General features: G+C 38.1%; 1 protein-coding gene across 1 annotated transcript in view; it reads right to left on the reverse strand.

Annotated features, from left to right (window-relative positions):
- The window catches only part of Abcb7 (ATP binding cassette subfamily B member 7), a 141,176-nt gene that overhangs the window by 60,401 nt on the left and 64,852 nt on the right, over window positions 1–15,923 (reverse strand). The window contains 2 exon segments of the mRNA NM_212518.1: window positions 5,809–5,895; window positions 14,122–14,199. Coding sequence (NP_997683.1) covers window positions 5,809–5,895; window positions 14,122–14,199 — 165 coding nt within the window.

The raw sequence follows: 15,923 nt of genomic DNA on the forward strand, positions 1-15,923 counted from the left end.
AACATCTAGAAGGTAAGCTATTTTCAACAGAGGTTACTATTGTTTAATAATATAAAAAATGCCTCCAGGAAGCCAGAGAAGCCAGAAGCTTAGCCATAGCAGGCTTAGTCATGGAGAGAAAGCTTAATCAGGAAAACTAGCTAATATCTTCAACCTCCCTAATTGGTTTTTGTTGGAGAGTGTGTTTGATTTGATGCTGTCATTTCTATGTTATTATTTGTTCATTTACTCTGAAGCGTCCCCTGAGGGGTACTCCATTCTACCCACAATCTTTACTGGGAACTCCAGCTGCCTGTCTAAACACAACGTTCCCTTTTGATTTCTGCTTAATGCTTTAAACACTTGATTTGATGATGTATTTCTATCTATCGACCATTTATCTACCTATATATCTACCCACTTACTTCCCATGCCATCTATTATTTATTGTGGCTTGCTATACACTTAATGAAGTCACTCATTCAAAATTTAAAAACTAATAATATGGCTATTGTACATCATTCTGCAGACCATATAGAACAGACAGATGCTCCTACAGAAAGATATCTCTCAATATTTAAATGTAGGAGTAGAAATCCCCAATCCTGGATGGCAAAATGGCTTAGTGAGTAACTGTGCTTGTATAATACAGGCCTGGCAATCTGCATTAAATCCCCCACACCTAGATCAAAATGAAAAGAATACACTCTAGAAGGTCGTCCTCTACATGTGTACCATGCCATTTGCATGCTTGCATGTATCAATACATATTTATACAGAAATGAAAAATCTTTGTTTAAAATCTCAAATCTTTTTTAAAATCAATATTGTATTATAAAACAAACAATTCATTCATCTATTTTAAAAAGCAATATTTTCAAGTATTGAACTACCATTCCTTCCTTTTTCACAACTCTTTATGACTACCACATGAGATAAACAGATCACTTAAATATACTCTGAAATCAACTGTAATTGTTAATAGCAATATTCCTAAAGAACATACAAGTGGAAAATTAATTTTAAAAAGCAAGCTGTGAATGTATCGGTTTCTATTATTTGTTATGTTGGTAAATATTGTATCTACTGGTTTATATATTCTGACATGTCAACAGTTACATTTTAAATAGGGGAACTTTGTCTTGTTAAGTACTGTATCTCCTATACCTATCATAAAGTTTGGCGCAAAGCAAGTACATAACATAAACGTTTAAAAATTAAGTTTCTTATTATATTGCATATACATATGTATGTTTGTATACATGCACACATGCACAGAAGGCAGAGGACAACACAAGGATGTCAGGCTTGACAGCAAGCAATTGCACATGCTGAATCATCTTATTGGATCAGACATATGCTTTATAAATGAATACACTGTGATTGACGAAGGCCTTCCAATCTCACACTATAATAGTACCTAGCATTCACTGAGCACCTCCTATATGCTGGACAGTATTTAGGAGTTTTAACATGGTGAGAAGAATTACTTCATTTAACTTCCTTCTAGCATTATTTTAACCCTATTTTATAGACGATCCTGAAATGTCCAAAATTTCATGATTTGTTCAAGGCCATTCCATTAGGAAGTGATGGAGCCCAGACTCAAATCCAGTGTCGATCCAGAGCTGAGGCTCTCAACAATTACATACTATGTCTCTTTTTCTTTTCCATTTGGCCAACAAGTCCTATTATTTTATGATTCCATTTAACCAACAAAGTTAAAATTATATAAAGATAACAAGAGAAAAAGAGTTGTAGAGAACAATATAGAATATTACAATTACAATTGCTTTGTTCTAATTTTTCAGAAAAGAAATTATCTTAGATTATAGTCTCTGTCATTTTTAAATGTATCAGTATAAAAATTTTATTGTTGGATGAGAAAATACTGTCAACATTTAAACAATACAAAATACATAAAATTCTTGTCCAGTGAAGCTTAAGAGAAGTGTCTGCTTCTCCTTTTTCAGTCAATCCATCTCGGGTCATAGTTAGAGCATGCTTAGCAATTATCTTTAAGAGTCCTCCCTGATATAAGGTCCTGAAACCTGACAAACACCACGCCAAAGAGTAACACAGGGATAAACAAATATCACCTACTTAGCTAAATTTGACAAACTCCATCATATTATACTGTGTTACTTCCAAAGACAGCTGTGAGGGCTAGTGACATATACAGAAATGGAAATGGATGCAATATGCTTTCATTTATGGGAAGGTGAAGAGCAGCATTAGTTAGTTACCAAGAAAACAGAAAGTTCTCTTACCAATACAGCAACTCATATTCACTTAGCACCTATATTTTGCATACTCTTCACGAAATTTTGTTTCATTAACTCATTGCTACTTCAAAATCCTAATCTTTTATGACAAAATGACAGAGGGAAGGAGGAGGGAGGAGAGACAAAGAAGAGATAAGAAGAAAGGAAGAAAAAAAGGAGGAAGAATGACCAGGTTGAGGCAAGCCCCAAGAAAAAAGAGCAGATAAAGAAATATGTAACAGTACTCTGGTGACATTTCACTGACCAGTGAAAGTATAGTCCAAATAAATCTTTCTATTTCAGACGCTTTACTTGTTTAACATATGCCCATATGATAATGTTAAAGAATATCAATAATAGCTAGATCATGTACATAGAGAATTTACTATGAAGTTAACCGATATTCTAAGACCTAAGCATATAGAGGGAAAATACTGGCCTTAACAAACATAAATTCTTTAAAATTACTAAACCTAATTTGCCTACTTCTTTATAAGGCTAGGTTACATAAGAAAGTCAGTTGACGTTACCTAAGAGATCTAAGGCATTTAGAACAGACATAGGACCAAAAACCCGGGCCTGAGAGATGTAAACATAAAGATCCTGAGTTTAAAGTGACAATGACATGCATATAGTAAGACTCTGTACTAAAAACAACCAAAGCAGAGCCTAGAACAGGATCCTTCCAGCTTCTGCCTGCGCCGAGAGCTGATCCTGGAACACAGCTCTCTGTACCCAGATCCTGTGGGTAGTGAGCTGGACTCTCAGAAGTGCAGGCAATCCTGAGAGCACAGGTGAAACCAGCACTTCTGTATACATTCCTGGCCCAAGAGGAACCTGCCAGGAGCTCTCTGGACACAGGAACCTAGGAGCAGTCAGGGACAGGATCCTTCTGGTCTCCACCTGGGCCCTGAGCTGAAAGCCAGTCTCCAGGAGCTCTGACACACCTGTGAGAGGGATCAGCCTGGAGTCCTCAGGACACACAAACTCAGGAACAGTCTGGGACAGGATCCTTCTGGTTTTTACCTGTGCCCTGAGCTGACCCCTGTGACACACCTCTGTAACCAGCTCTGTAACTAGAGCTGGATTCTCAGAAGTACAGACAATGATGAGAGCACAGATCCTGCTGGGAGAAAGCTGGTCACCAGGAGTATTGAAACACAGGCTTACATGAGGGTCAGGCAACTGTCAGAGACAGCAAGACCAGTTAACACAACAGACAACCACATGGTGAGAGGCAAGTATAGGACCCTAAGCAACAGAAACCAAGACTACTTGGCATCATCAGAGCCCAGTTCTCCCACCAAAGAAAAAACTGGATATCTAAACACAGTGGAAAAGCAAGATTTAGATTTAAAAACACATTTTATGATAATGATGGAGAACTTTAAGAAGGATATAAATAACTCCCTTAAAGAAATGCAGGAAAACACAAGTAAACAAGTAGAAGCCTTTAAGGAGGAAACACAAAAATCCCTTAAAGAATTACAGGCAAACACAACCAAACAGGTGAAGAAATTGAAGAAAAACATCCAGGAATTAAAAATGGAAATAGAAACAATAAAGAAATCACAAAGGGAGACAACTCTGGAGATAGAAAACCTAGGGAAGAGATCAGGAGTCACAGATGCGAGCATCACCAACAGAATACGAGAGATAGAAGAGAGAATCTCAGGAGCAGAAGATTCCATAGAAAACATCAATACAACCATCAAAGATAATGTAAAACACTAAAAGCTCCTAGCCCAAAACATCCAGGAAATCCAGGATACAAAGAGAAGATCAAACCTAAGGATAATAAGTATGGAAGAGAGCAAAAATTCCCAACTCAAAAGGCCAGTAAACATTTTCAACAGAATGGCTAAGACTCAGGTGTCACTCAGGTGACAGCAGACACTGGCGAAGATATGGAGAAAGAAGAACACTCCTCCATTGTTGGTGGGATTGCAGACTGGTACAACCATTCTGGAAATCAGTCTGGAGGTTCCTCAGAAAATTAGACATTGTACTACCTGAGGATCCAGCTATACCTCTCTTGGGCATATACCCAAAAGATGCCCCAACATATAACAAAGACACATGCTCCACTATGTTCATAGCAGCCTTATTTATAATGGCCAGAAGCTGGAAAGAACCCAGATGCCCTTCAACAGAGGAATGGATACAGAAAATGTGGTACATCTACACAATGGAGTACTACTCAGCTGTCAAAAACAATGACTTTATGAAAATCGTAGGCAAATGGTTGGAACTGGAAAATATCATCCTGAGTGAGGTAACCCAATCACAAAAAACACATGGTATGCACTCTCTGATAAGTGGATATTGGCCCCAAAGCTCGAATTACCCAAGATACAATCCACAGACCACATGGAGTTCAAGAAGAAGGACGACCATTGTGTGGATGCTTCAGTTCTTCTTAGAAGGGGGAACAAAAATATTCATAGGAAGAGATATGGAGACAAATTTGGAGCAGAGACTGAAGGAAAGGCCATTCAGAGACTGCCCCACCTGGGGATCCAGCCCATATGCATACAGTCACCAAACCCAGACAATATTGCTGATGCCAAGAAGTGCATGCTGACAGGAGCCTGATATAGCTGTCTGCTGAGAGTCTCTGCCAGAGCCTGACAGATACAGAGGCGAATGCTTGCAGTCAACCATTGAACTGAGAACTGGGTTCTCATTGGAGGAGTTAGAGAAAGGACTGAAGGAGCTGAGCTGAAGGGGCTTGCAACCCCATAAGAACAACAATGCCAACCAATCAGAGATCCTAGGGACTAAACCACCATCCAAGATCCAAGTACACATGGACAGACCCATGGCTCCAGCTGCATATGAAGCAGAGGATGGCCCTGTTGGGCACCAAGGAGAAGCCCTTGTTCCTTCCAAGGCTGGCCCTCCTCCTGTAGGGGAATGACAGGGATGGGAGGTGGAGAGGGGTGGGTGGTTCACAGAAGAAGAGGGGGGATGGAATAGGAGGTTTATGGATGGGAAACTAGGAAAGGGGATAACATTTGAAATGTAAATAAAAATATCCAATAAAAAAGAAATAAAACAAAGCAACCACAATAGAACAATGAAGTTGACAAAAAATAAATAATTTTTTTTCTCTTCTCAGTGAATAATAAAGGTCTTTTGGGGGGTTGCGGAGGTTCAACACAGGAACTCTGTGTAGTCTCTTGGGTGTCCTGGAAATCACTCTCTAGTCCAGACTGCCCTCAAACCCAGAGATCTATCTGCCTCTGCCTCCTGAATGCTGGGATTAAAGGCATGCACCACTACCACCTGGCCCCATGAATACTTTTTTATAGTTTATTCAGCCATGAATTTTTGTTATGAATCAAAGATCACATCTGTTTAATATTCACTAATTTCTAAGTGTTTTTCTGCATGAGAAAGCATCATTAGTTGAGCCAACCAAACAGTATTAGACTATGACATTTTCAAAGACATAACTTCCACTCAAATATAGTGATCACCACAAACTTCTAGTGAGCTGTCATTCACTACTTTAGAATTAGTTTGTAAAGTTAGCATAGAAAGCCTTAATAGAACTTCTTACCCCTTCTTTTGGGTCTGTGTGGAGTCCTCCTCCTGCGTGCCCATGCCAACATGTTCTCTTTTCTATCAATGGCCATGCCTGAAGAACCTAATTAAAAATGATAACAATCAGTCTATTTATTAGGTATTATAGAATTTCAGATAGTGAAACTAATATAACAACTGTCCCTAAAATAAATTCAAGGGATTGCGTCTAGCCTAGCATAGTAAGCAAAACACTTTGAAAATTAGCATACAGATAAATTTATTTATACAACGAATATTTAAATATAACAAACACTCAAGTTACTTTCTCTAAATAGCTTTTAAAATTAGTTTAACTGATTTATCTAACATCATATTACTTAATTTATCCTGACTTCCCATCTATCACTCATATAATCCTGTAAGTAAGCAAACAAGGCTAATATACTGAATGATTCATATTTTACTTGCTTTCCTAGTATAGATATTTATATAATTAATGAAATCAAGTTTATACAACTGATTATTATTATTGTATCTTACAAATGTATTTACAAAATTTTAATATTTAATAAACTTATGATCTAATATTTTGCAGTCATATTTTGTTTTCACTAGTGCACAGTAAATTTCTTAAAATTAAGAACAAAACTTTTTGACTCATTTTTATCTTCTATGGTACATATGATGGTTTCTTATAAATAGGCAAAGTAGACTTCAATGCTTCTGGATTCACTTTAAAATAAGAGCTACATACACTCTCCTAAGTAATCGTATACAATATCTTACATATTGTACTTTTCAATGGCTTTAATATTATTGCTAAACTCAGACATATATAAAAGTAAAATCATTTGGAAAAATGTAAGAATTACTAAGATAATGACAATTAGGCTTAATATTTAGATTTTTAATACTGAAAGTTGTCATGATTAAAAATACTAAATGAAGTAAATAGACAAAGATGTTTTGCAATATTCATAAAACTCAATAATTAATACAAAGAGCATGGTTTTTTTATAAAAATATATATATCGATGCTATATACAGTATAACAGTATAAGCTAAGAACCAAGATATGAAAATAGAATTATATAAACCAAAAGTATCGCTTCTGTACTCAATCTGCGCCTAGAGGGAAGGTTGTCCCACAGCCCTCCGGACCCAAAACCTGCCAGCAGAGAGCTGGTCTGTCATAACTGCTCTTACTCATAAGATCACAGGCTCACAGGAGGGACAAGCTCCAGTCAGAGACAGCAAGACCAACATCTCTAACATCAGAGATAACCAGATAGCGAAAGGCAAGCATAAGAACATAAGCAACAGAAACCAAGACTACTTGGCATCATCAGAACCTAGTTCTCCCACCACACAAGTCCTGGAAACCCCAACACAGCTGAAAAGCAAGATTCTGATTTAAAATCACATCTCACGATGATGTTAAAGGACTTTAAGAATGACGCAAATAACTCCCTTAACGAACTATAGGACAACATAGGTAAACAGGTAGAAGCCCTGAAAAAAGAAACACAAAAATCCCTTACAACCGATAGAGGGCTTATATCCAAAATATACAAAGAACTCAAGAAATTAGACCGCAGGGAGACAAATAACCCTATTAAAAAATGGGGTTCAGAGCTAAACAAAGAATTCACAGCTGAGGAATGCCGAATGACTGAGAAACACCTAAAGAAATGCTCAACATCTTTAGTCATAAGGGAAATGCAAATCAAAACAACCCTGAGATTTCACCTCGCACCAGTGAGAATGGCTAAGATCAAAAACTCAGGTGACAGCAGATGCTGGAGAGGATGTGGAGAAAGAGGAACACTCCTCCATTGTTGGTGGGGTTGCAGACTGGTACAACCATTCTGGAAATCAGTCTGGAGGTTCCTCAGAAAATTGGACAGTGAACTGCCTGAGGATCCAGCTATACCTCTCTTGGGCATATACCCAAAAGATGCCCCAACATATAAAAAAGACACGTGCTCCACTATGTTCATAGCAGCCTTATTTATAATAGCCAGAAGCTGGAAAGAACCCAGATGCCCTTCAACAGAGGAATGGATACAGAAAATGTGGTACATCTACACAATGGAATATTACTCAGCTATCAAAAACAATGACTTTATGAAATTCATAGGCAAATGGAGGGAACTGGAAAATATCATCCTGAGTGAGGTAACCCAATCACAGAAAAACACACATGATATGCACTCATTGATAAGTGGCTATTAGCCCAAATGCTTGAATTATCCTAGATGCACAGAACACATGAAACTCAAGACGGATGATCAAAATGCGAATGCTTCAGTCCTTCTTTAAAAGGGGAACAAGAATACCCTTGGCAGGGAATAGGGAGGCAAAGATTAAAACAGAGGCAGAAGGAACACCCATTCAGAGCCTGCCCCACATGCGGCCCATGCATATACAGCCACCCAATTAGACAAGATGGATGAAGCAAAGAAGTGCAGGCTGACAGGAACCAGATGTAGATCTCTCCTGAGAGTCACGGCCAGAATACAGCAAATACATAGGCGAATGCCAGCAGCAAACCACTGAACTGAGAATAGGACTCCCGTTGAAGGAATCAGAGAAAGAACTGGAAGAGCTTGAAGGGTCTCGAGACCCCATATGAACAACAATGCCAAGCAACCAGAGCTTCCAGGGACTAAGCCACTACCTAAAGACTATACATGGACTGACGCTGGACTCTGACCTCATAGGTAGCAATGAATAGCCTAGTAAGAGCACCAGTGGAAGGGGAAGCCCTTGGTCCTGCTAAGACTGAACCCCCAGTGAACTAGATTGTTGGGGGGAGGGCGGCAATGGGGGGAGGATGGGGAGGGGAATACCCATAAAGAAGGGGAGGGGGAGGGATTAGGGGGATGTTTGCCCAGAAACCGGGAAAGGGAATAACACTCGAAATGTAAATAAGAAATACTCAAGTTAATAAAAAAAAATAAAAGAAAAAAAAGAAATGTAAATAAGAAATACTCAAGTTAATAAAAATAAATAAATAAATAAATAAATAAATAAAAGAATTACAGGAAAACACAACCAAACAGGTGAAGAAATTGAAGAAAAACATCCAGAAATTAAAAATGGAAATAGAAACAATAAAGAAATCACAAAGGGAGAAAAACCAGGAGATAGAAAATCTAGGGAAGAGATCAGGAGTCATAGATGCGAGCATCACCAACAGAATACAAGAGATAGAAGAGAGAATCTCAGGAGCAGAAGATGCCATAGAAAACATTGACACAACTGTCAAAGATAATGTAAAGCGGAAAAAGCTACTGGTCCAAAACATACAGGAAGTCCAGGACTCAATGAGAAGATCAAACCTAAGGATAATAGGTATAGAAGAAAGTGAAGACTCCCAGCTCAAAGGACCAGTAAATATCTTCAACAAAATCATAGAAGGAAACTTCCCTAACCTAAAGAAAGAGATGCCCATAAACATACAAGAAGCCTACAGAACTCCAAATAGATTGAAGCAGAAGAGAAATTCCTCCCATCACATAATTGTCAAAACAGCAAATGCACAAAACAAAGAGAGAATATTAAAAACAGTAAGGGAAAAAGGTCAAGTAACATATAAAGGCAGACCTATCAGAATTACACCAGACTTCTCACCAGAGACTATGAAAGCCAGAAGATCCTGGACAGATGTCATACAGACCCTAAGAGAACATAAATGCCAGCTCAGGCTATTACAACCAACAAAATTCTCAATTACCATACATGGAGAAACCAAGATATTCCATGAAAAACCAAATTTACACAACATCTTCCCACAAATCCAGCCCTAAAAAGGATAATAGATGGAAAACTCCAACACAAGGAGGGAAGGAACACCCTAGAAAAAAAGATGAGAAAAATCTTCATTCAACTAACCCAAAAGAAGATAGCCACACAAACATAATTCCACCACTAACAATGAAAAATAACAGGAAACCACAATCACTATTCCTTAATATCTCTTAACATCAATGGACCCAATCCGCCAATAAAAAGATGTAGACTAACAGACTGAATATGGAAAGAGGACCTAGTAATTTGCCACATACAGGAAACACACTTCAGTGACAAAGACAGTACCTCAGAATAAGAGGCTAGAAAACATTTTTTCAAGCAAATGGTCTGAAGAAACAAGCTGGTATGACCATTCTAATATGATTAATATCGACTTTCAACCCAAAATTTCAAAAAAAGATAAGGAAGAACACTTCATATTCATCAAAGGAAAAATCTACCAAGATGAACTCTCAATTCTGAACATCTATGCTCCAAATGCAAGGACACCCACATTCATAAAAGAAACTTTACTGAAGCTCAAAGCACACATTGAACCTCACACATTAATAGTGGGAGACTTGAACACCCTACGCTCATCAATGGGCAGATCAGAGAAAGAGAAATTGACAGAGACATAGTGAAACTAACAGCGAAATGAATTTAACAGATATATGTATAGGACATTTTGTCCTAAAACAAAAGAATATACCAGCTTCTCAGCAACTCATGGTACTTTCTCCAAAACTGACCAGATAATCGGTCACAAAACAGGCCTCAACAGATACCGGAAGATTGAAATAATTCCATGCATCCGATCAGATCACTATGGACTAAGGCTGGTTTTGAATAATGACAAAAACGACAGAAAGCCCACACACACATGAAAGCTGAACAATGTTCTACTCAGTGATAACTTGGTCAAGGAAGAAATAAAAAAGAAATTAAAGACTTTTTAGAATTTAATGAAAATGAAGGCACAACATACCCAAACTTATGTGACACAATGAAAACAGTGCCAAGAGGAAAACTCATAGCTCTGAGTACCTCCAAAAAGAAACTGGAGAGCATACACTAATAATCTGAGAGCTCATCTGAAAGCTCTAGAACAAAAACGAACAAATACACCCAAGAAGAGCCCAGAGCAGGAAATAATCAATCTCAGGGCTTAAATCAACCAAGTAAAATCCAAAAAGAACTATACAAAGAATCAACAAAACCAGGAGGTAGCTTGTTCTTGAGAAAATCAACAAGATAGATAAACTCTTAGCCAGACTTAGCAGAAGGCACAGAGACACTATCCAATTAACAAAATCAGAAATGAAAAGGGAGACATAAGAACAGAGTCTGAGGATATTAAAGAGTTATCAGATCCAACTATAAAAGCCTATATTCAATAAAACTGGAAAATCTGGATGAAATGGACAATTTTCTAGACAGATACCAGGTACCAAAGAAATAGAAGCAGTTGTTGAAAGTCTTCCAACCAAAAAAATCCCAGGACCAAATGGGTTTAGTGCAGAATTCTATCAGACCTTCATAGAAGACTTAATACCACTATTCAAACTACTCCACAAACTAGAAACAGAAGGAACACTATCCAATTTGTTCTATGAAACCACAGTTAATCTGATACCTAACCCACACAAAGACCTTACAAAGAAAGAGCTCTTCAGACCAGTTTCCCTCATGAATATCGATGTAGAAATACACAATAAAATTCTCAAAAATTGAATCCAGGAACATATCAAAATGATCATTCACTATGATCAAGTAAGTTTCATCCCAAAAATGCAGGGATGGTTCAATATATGGAAATCTATCAATGTTAATACACCATTTAAACAAACACATAGAAAAAAAACACATGATCATCTCATTAGATGCTTGGAAAGCATTTGACAAAAGTTCAACACCTCTTTATGAAAAAAAGTCTTGAAAAGATCAAAAATTCAAGGCCCATATCCAAACATAGTAAAAGCAATAAACAGCAAACCAGCAGTCAATATCAAACTAAATGGAGAGAAACTTGAAGCAATCCCACTAAAATCAGGGACTAGATAAGGCTGCCCACTCTCTCCCTACCTATTCTAGATAGTACTTGAGGTCCTGGCCAGAGCAATTACACAACAGAAGGAGATCAAAGGGATAAACATTGAAAAGAAATAAGTCAACATACTGTTATTTGCAGGTGATATGATAGTATACTTAAGTGACCCCAAACGTTCCATCAGAGAACTCTTAAACCTGATGAACAACTTCAGCAAAGTGGCTGGATACAAAATTAACTCAATCAAATTAGCAGCCTTCCTCTACTCAAAGGATAAGCAAGCTGAGAAAGAAATTAGGGAAACGACACCCTTCACAATAGTCACAAATAATATAAAATACCTTGCTGTGTCTGTAACCAAGCAAGTGAAAGATCTGTATGACAAGAACTTCAAGTCTCTAAAGAAAGAAGTATGGATGAAGATGAAGTTGCAGAACTCTCAGCTCCTCCTGCACCATGCCTGCCTGAGTGCTACCATGCTCCCCTGCCTTGACAATACTGGACCGAACCTCTGAACCTGTAAGCCAGCCCCATTAAATGTTGTCCTTTATACAGAAAAAGAAAGAAAGAAAGAGAGAGAGAGGGAGGGAGGGAGGGAGGGAGGGAGGAAGGAAGGAAGGAAGGAAGGAAGGAAGGAAGGAAGGAAGGAAGGAAATGTGGTACACTTACACAATGGAGTACTATTGAGCTATTAAAAACAATGACTTTGCAGGCAAATGGATGGAACTAGAAAATATCTTCCTGAATGAGGTAATGCAGTCACAAAAGAACACACATTGTATGTACTCACTGATGAGTGTATATTAGCCCAAAAGCTTGGAATACCCAAGAAACCATTTACAGATCATATGAAGCTCAAGAAGAAGGAAGACTAAAATGTGGATGCTTCATTCCTTCTTAGAAGGGGGAACAAAATATTCACAGGAGGAAATACAGGGACAAAGGGTGGAGCAGGGACTGAAGGAAAGGCCATCCAGAGACTGCCCTACCTGGGGATCCATCCTATAAGCAGACACCAAACCCAGACACTATTGTGGATGCCAAGAAGTGCATGCTGATATAGCTATCTCCTGAGAGGCTCTGCCAGAGCCCTACTGATACAGATGAGGATGCTTGCAGCTAACCACTGGACTGACCAAGGGGACACCAATGGAGGAGTTAGAGAAAAGACTGTAGGAGCTGAAGGGGTTTGCAACCCCATAGGAAGAACAACAGTATCAACCAGCCAGACCTCTCAGAGCTCCCAGGGACTAAACCACTGAGAAAAGAGTACTCATGAACAACCCATGGCTCCACCTGCATACGTAGCAGAGGATGGCATTGTTCAGCATCACTTGGAGGAGAGGTTCTTGGTCCTGTGAGGCCTGGATGCCCCAGTGTAGGGAATGCCCGGGTGTTGAGGTGAGGGTGGGTGGGTGGGAATGGGAGCATCCTCATAGAAGTAGGGGAGTGGGGAGGAAGGATGGGAGAGTGGGAAAACAGGAAATGTAAATACATATAGTATCCAATAAAAAAAGTAAAAGTATCTTCTTGTCTTACTAATGGCACATAGAAAATAATAGTCATAAATGCGTTATCAATTTTTAGATTAACACTTGTAAAGCACTTGGTAAGAGGGAAGCATAAAAAGGTGATCTTTATTCTGATAGCATCTCGTTTGTCCTTTTTCCTCTAAAAGGCTAAGCATCAAGTTGTAGTAAGGGTTCTGGCAAATATCACATAATATGATGAGGTCTTCAATGAAGTAGAAGACTGAAATATAAACAAATTCGGTGATATCTTCGATAATGAGAGCCTGAACATATTTTCTACTTAAAGATTTAATTTAATAGTGGAAAACAAATTCATTTGTCCAGTTTCTCCATAAATTAGAACAATGCTTTGTGCCGTAATGGCAAACAATTACTAAACAAAGGGAAAAATAAAGTTCCCAGGGTGCAAATAGCCTCATAACTTTTTGTTCTTTTTCTATTATAGAGATTTACATGTCTCATTTTGAAGCAGTGGTAATTATGAAAGATATGCTTCTTGCAAATTAACAATGAAAAGAAGCCTCCTCAATATTTACACTCAGCATCACTTGTCCCTGGGGCTCTAACGAACTTCGAATCCCATGGTATTCTACTATCTGAACGTCTTCTAAGGTAAAGGAATGTTCCGCATCGGAAAAATGGCAATTTCTATGTATCAGTCACAAATTAGGGTAAATTTGGGTGTCAAAAAGCTGCCATTACATTTACAAAAGCTTTCTGAAATGTTCCACTAGTTGGCACCGATCTCAAGGGATTCAGACAGATTTCTGCAGTACTAGATAATACCAAGATTTCTTTCCGCACTCTTAGTAGAAATATACCTTCCTGCTAGTATTTATAATAAAAACAAGAGAAAGGAAAGTATTTCTGAAATGTAAAACATATAGTAAATATGCAGCATAAATTGGTAAATGTTCCATGGGCTTGCAAACTTTTCTTACTAACTGTAGAAATGTTGGCTAAATCTTACCTTTGAAGCATCTAGTAACTGTCTTGAGTTGTTTTTTTCCCATCTCTGCTGTGTAGAATTTCTTAATGATTCTGTAGTCTGTTGAAAAGATTAAAAAGTTAGAATAGAATTTCAGAATGTACTTAATATTCTAAGATTATTCTTTTGTTCAAAGCATACCTAAAATTAAAACCATTGTCAATGTTAACAGGGCTCGTTACATCTTTAATACATGCCTAAAAAGACAAAAAATGTGGATAAAGCTTAAACTATATTACTCATTAAAATATCCAAGTGGATTTATTTACATATTATATAATATCAAGTTTACTTGTTGTTTTTATTTGTTCTTATTAGTTTATATCTTTGCTTTTAAAATCCCCAAAGGTTATAACAGCACTTCCCTTTTAAATGGCTTTTATACACAGACCAGTGGTAGCCACAGCAAGCTTCCAGAGCAGAGTTTGAGTAACTTGCCAGGCAGGTATTCTCTCCTCCTGGTCATGCGTTTCACAAGAAAAGGTTGCAGAGAGACAGACTTGGCTAAAGACACACAACCAGGTTTTGGATATACTATAACATAACCAGAGCTATGGCCACTGGAAGACAGATTGGAGTAACAGATGTAGAAGTGAGATACAGGAGTCTACAGCTGAGATTTGTTTCCCTACACATCCTACAGTTAAAAGCTTAAGAAGAGGGGCTGGAGAGATGGCTCAGTGGTTCAGAGCACTGGCTGCTCTTCCAGAGGTCCTGAGTTCAATTCCCAGCAACCACATGGTGGCTCACAATCACCTGTAATGGAACCCAATACTTGTTCTGGTATCTTCAACAGTTACAGTGTGTATCTTCAACAGTTACAGTGTATTCATATACATAAAATAAATAAATATCTTTGATATTTATTTAACTAGTAGGTGAAGAGTCTAATCTGGGGAATTATGGGAAAGTATAATAGAAACATGAAAATCTAGCTTGATTGAATTACTGAGATAATAAGCACCTTTCCCTACTTTCCCTATCCTTAGACACTGCTACAGAAGACAATCCAGGAGGAGAGAAAAGCCACATCATGGTGACTAGAAATGATAATAATTGTGGTTATAAACAATGTCAAGCAACCAGAGCTTCCACGGACTAAGCCACTACCTAAAGGCTATACATGGACTGACCCTGGACTCTGACCTCATAGGTAGCATTGAATATCCTACTAAGATCACCAGTGTAAGGGGAAGCCCTGGGTCCTGCTAAGACTGAACCCCCAGTGAACGTGATTGTTGGAGGGAGGGCAGCAATGGGGGGAGGATGGGGAAGATGGGGAGGGGAACACCCATAAAGAAGGGGAGGGGGAGAGGTTAGAGGGATGTTGGCCCGTAAACCAGGAAAGGGAATGACACTCGAAATGTAATTAAGAAATACTCAAGTTAATAAAAAAAAGTGTAATAAAAAATAATTGTGGTTATAATATCTTCTATTTTATTTCTTATTTTTGTTATTTTACTCTAGACTTTTATACTGTAATCATTGTTTTATTTTAGCTTGTATCATGCCTGAACAAGCTCTTAGGATGAGCATCCCACCCCCACCCCTTGTGTGGTGGGGAAAGTATTTCTCTGTTGTGTTTTCTTGTTTCATGGACAGAAGCTCCTAAGTCCTTAGTACCAGAAAGCAAGCATCAGAAAGGTATTTCAGCATCATACAATCAAAGGCTCAATGGCAAAACAGAAGATTCAAACAAATAAGTGACATACAGAAACCTATTGAAGACCTGGGTGAGAAAGTAGATAAAGTGCTCAGGAATTTACAGGATAAATTTTAAAACA

The sequence above is a fragment of the Rattus norvegicus genome, chromosome X, assembly GCF_021556685.1.
Source record: "Rattus norvegicus strain SHRSP/BbbUtx chromosome X, alternate assembly SHRSP_T2T, whole genome shotgun sequence".
Taxonomy (NCBI): domain Eukaryota; kingdom Metazoa; phylum Chordata; class Mammalia; order Rodentia; family Muridae; genus Rattus; species Rattus norvegicus.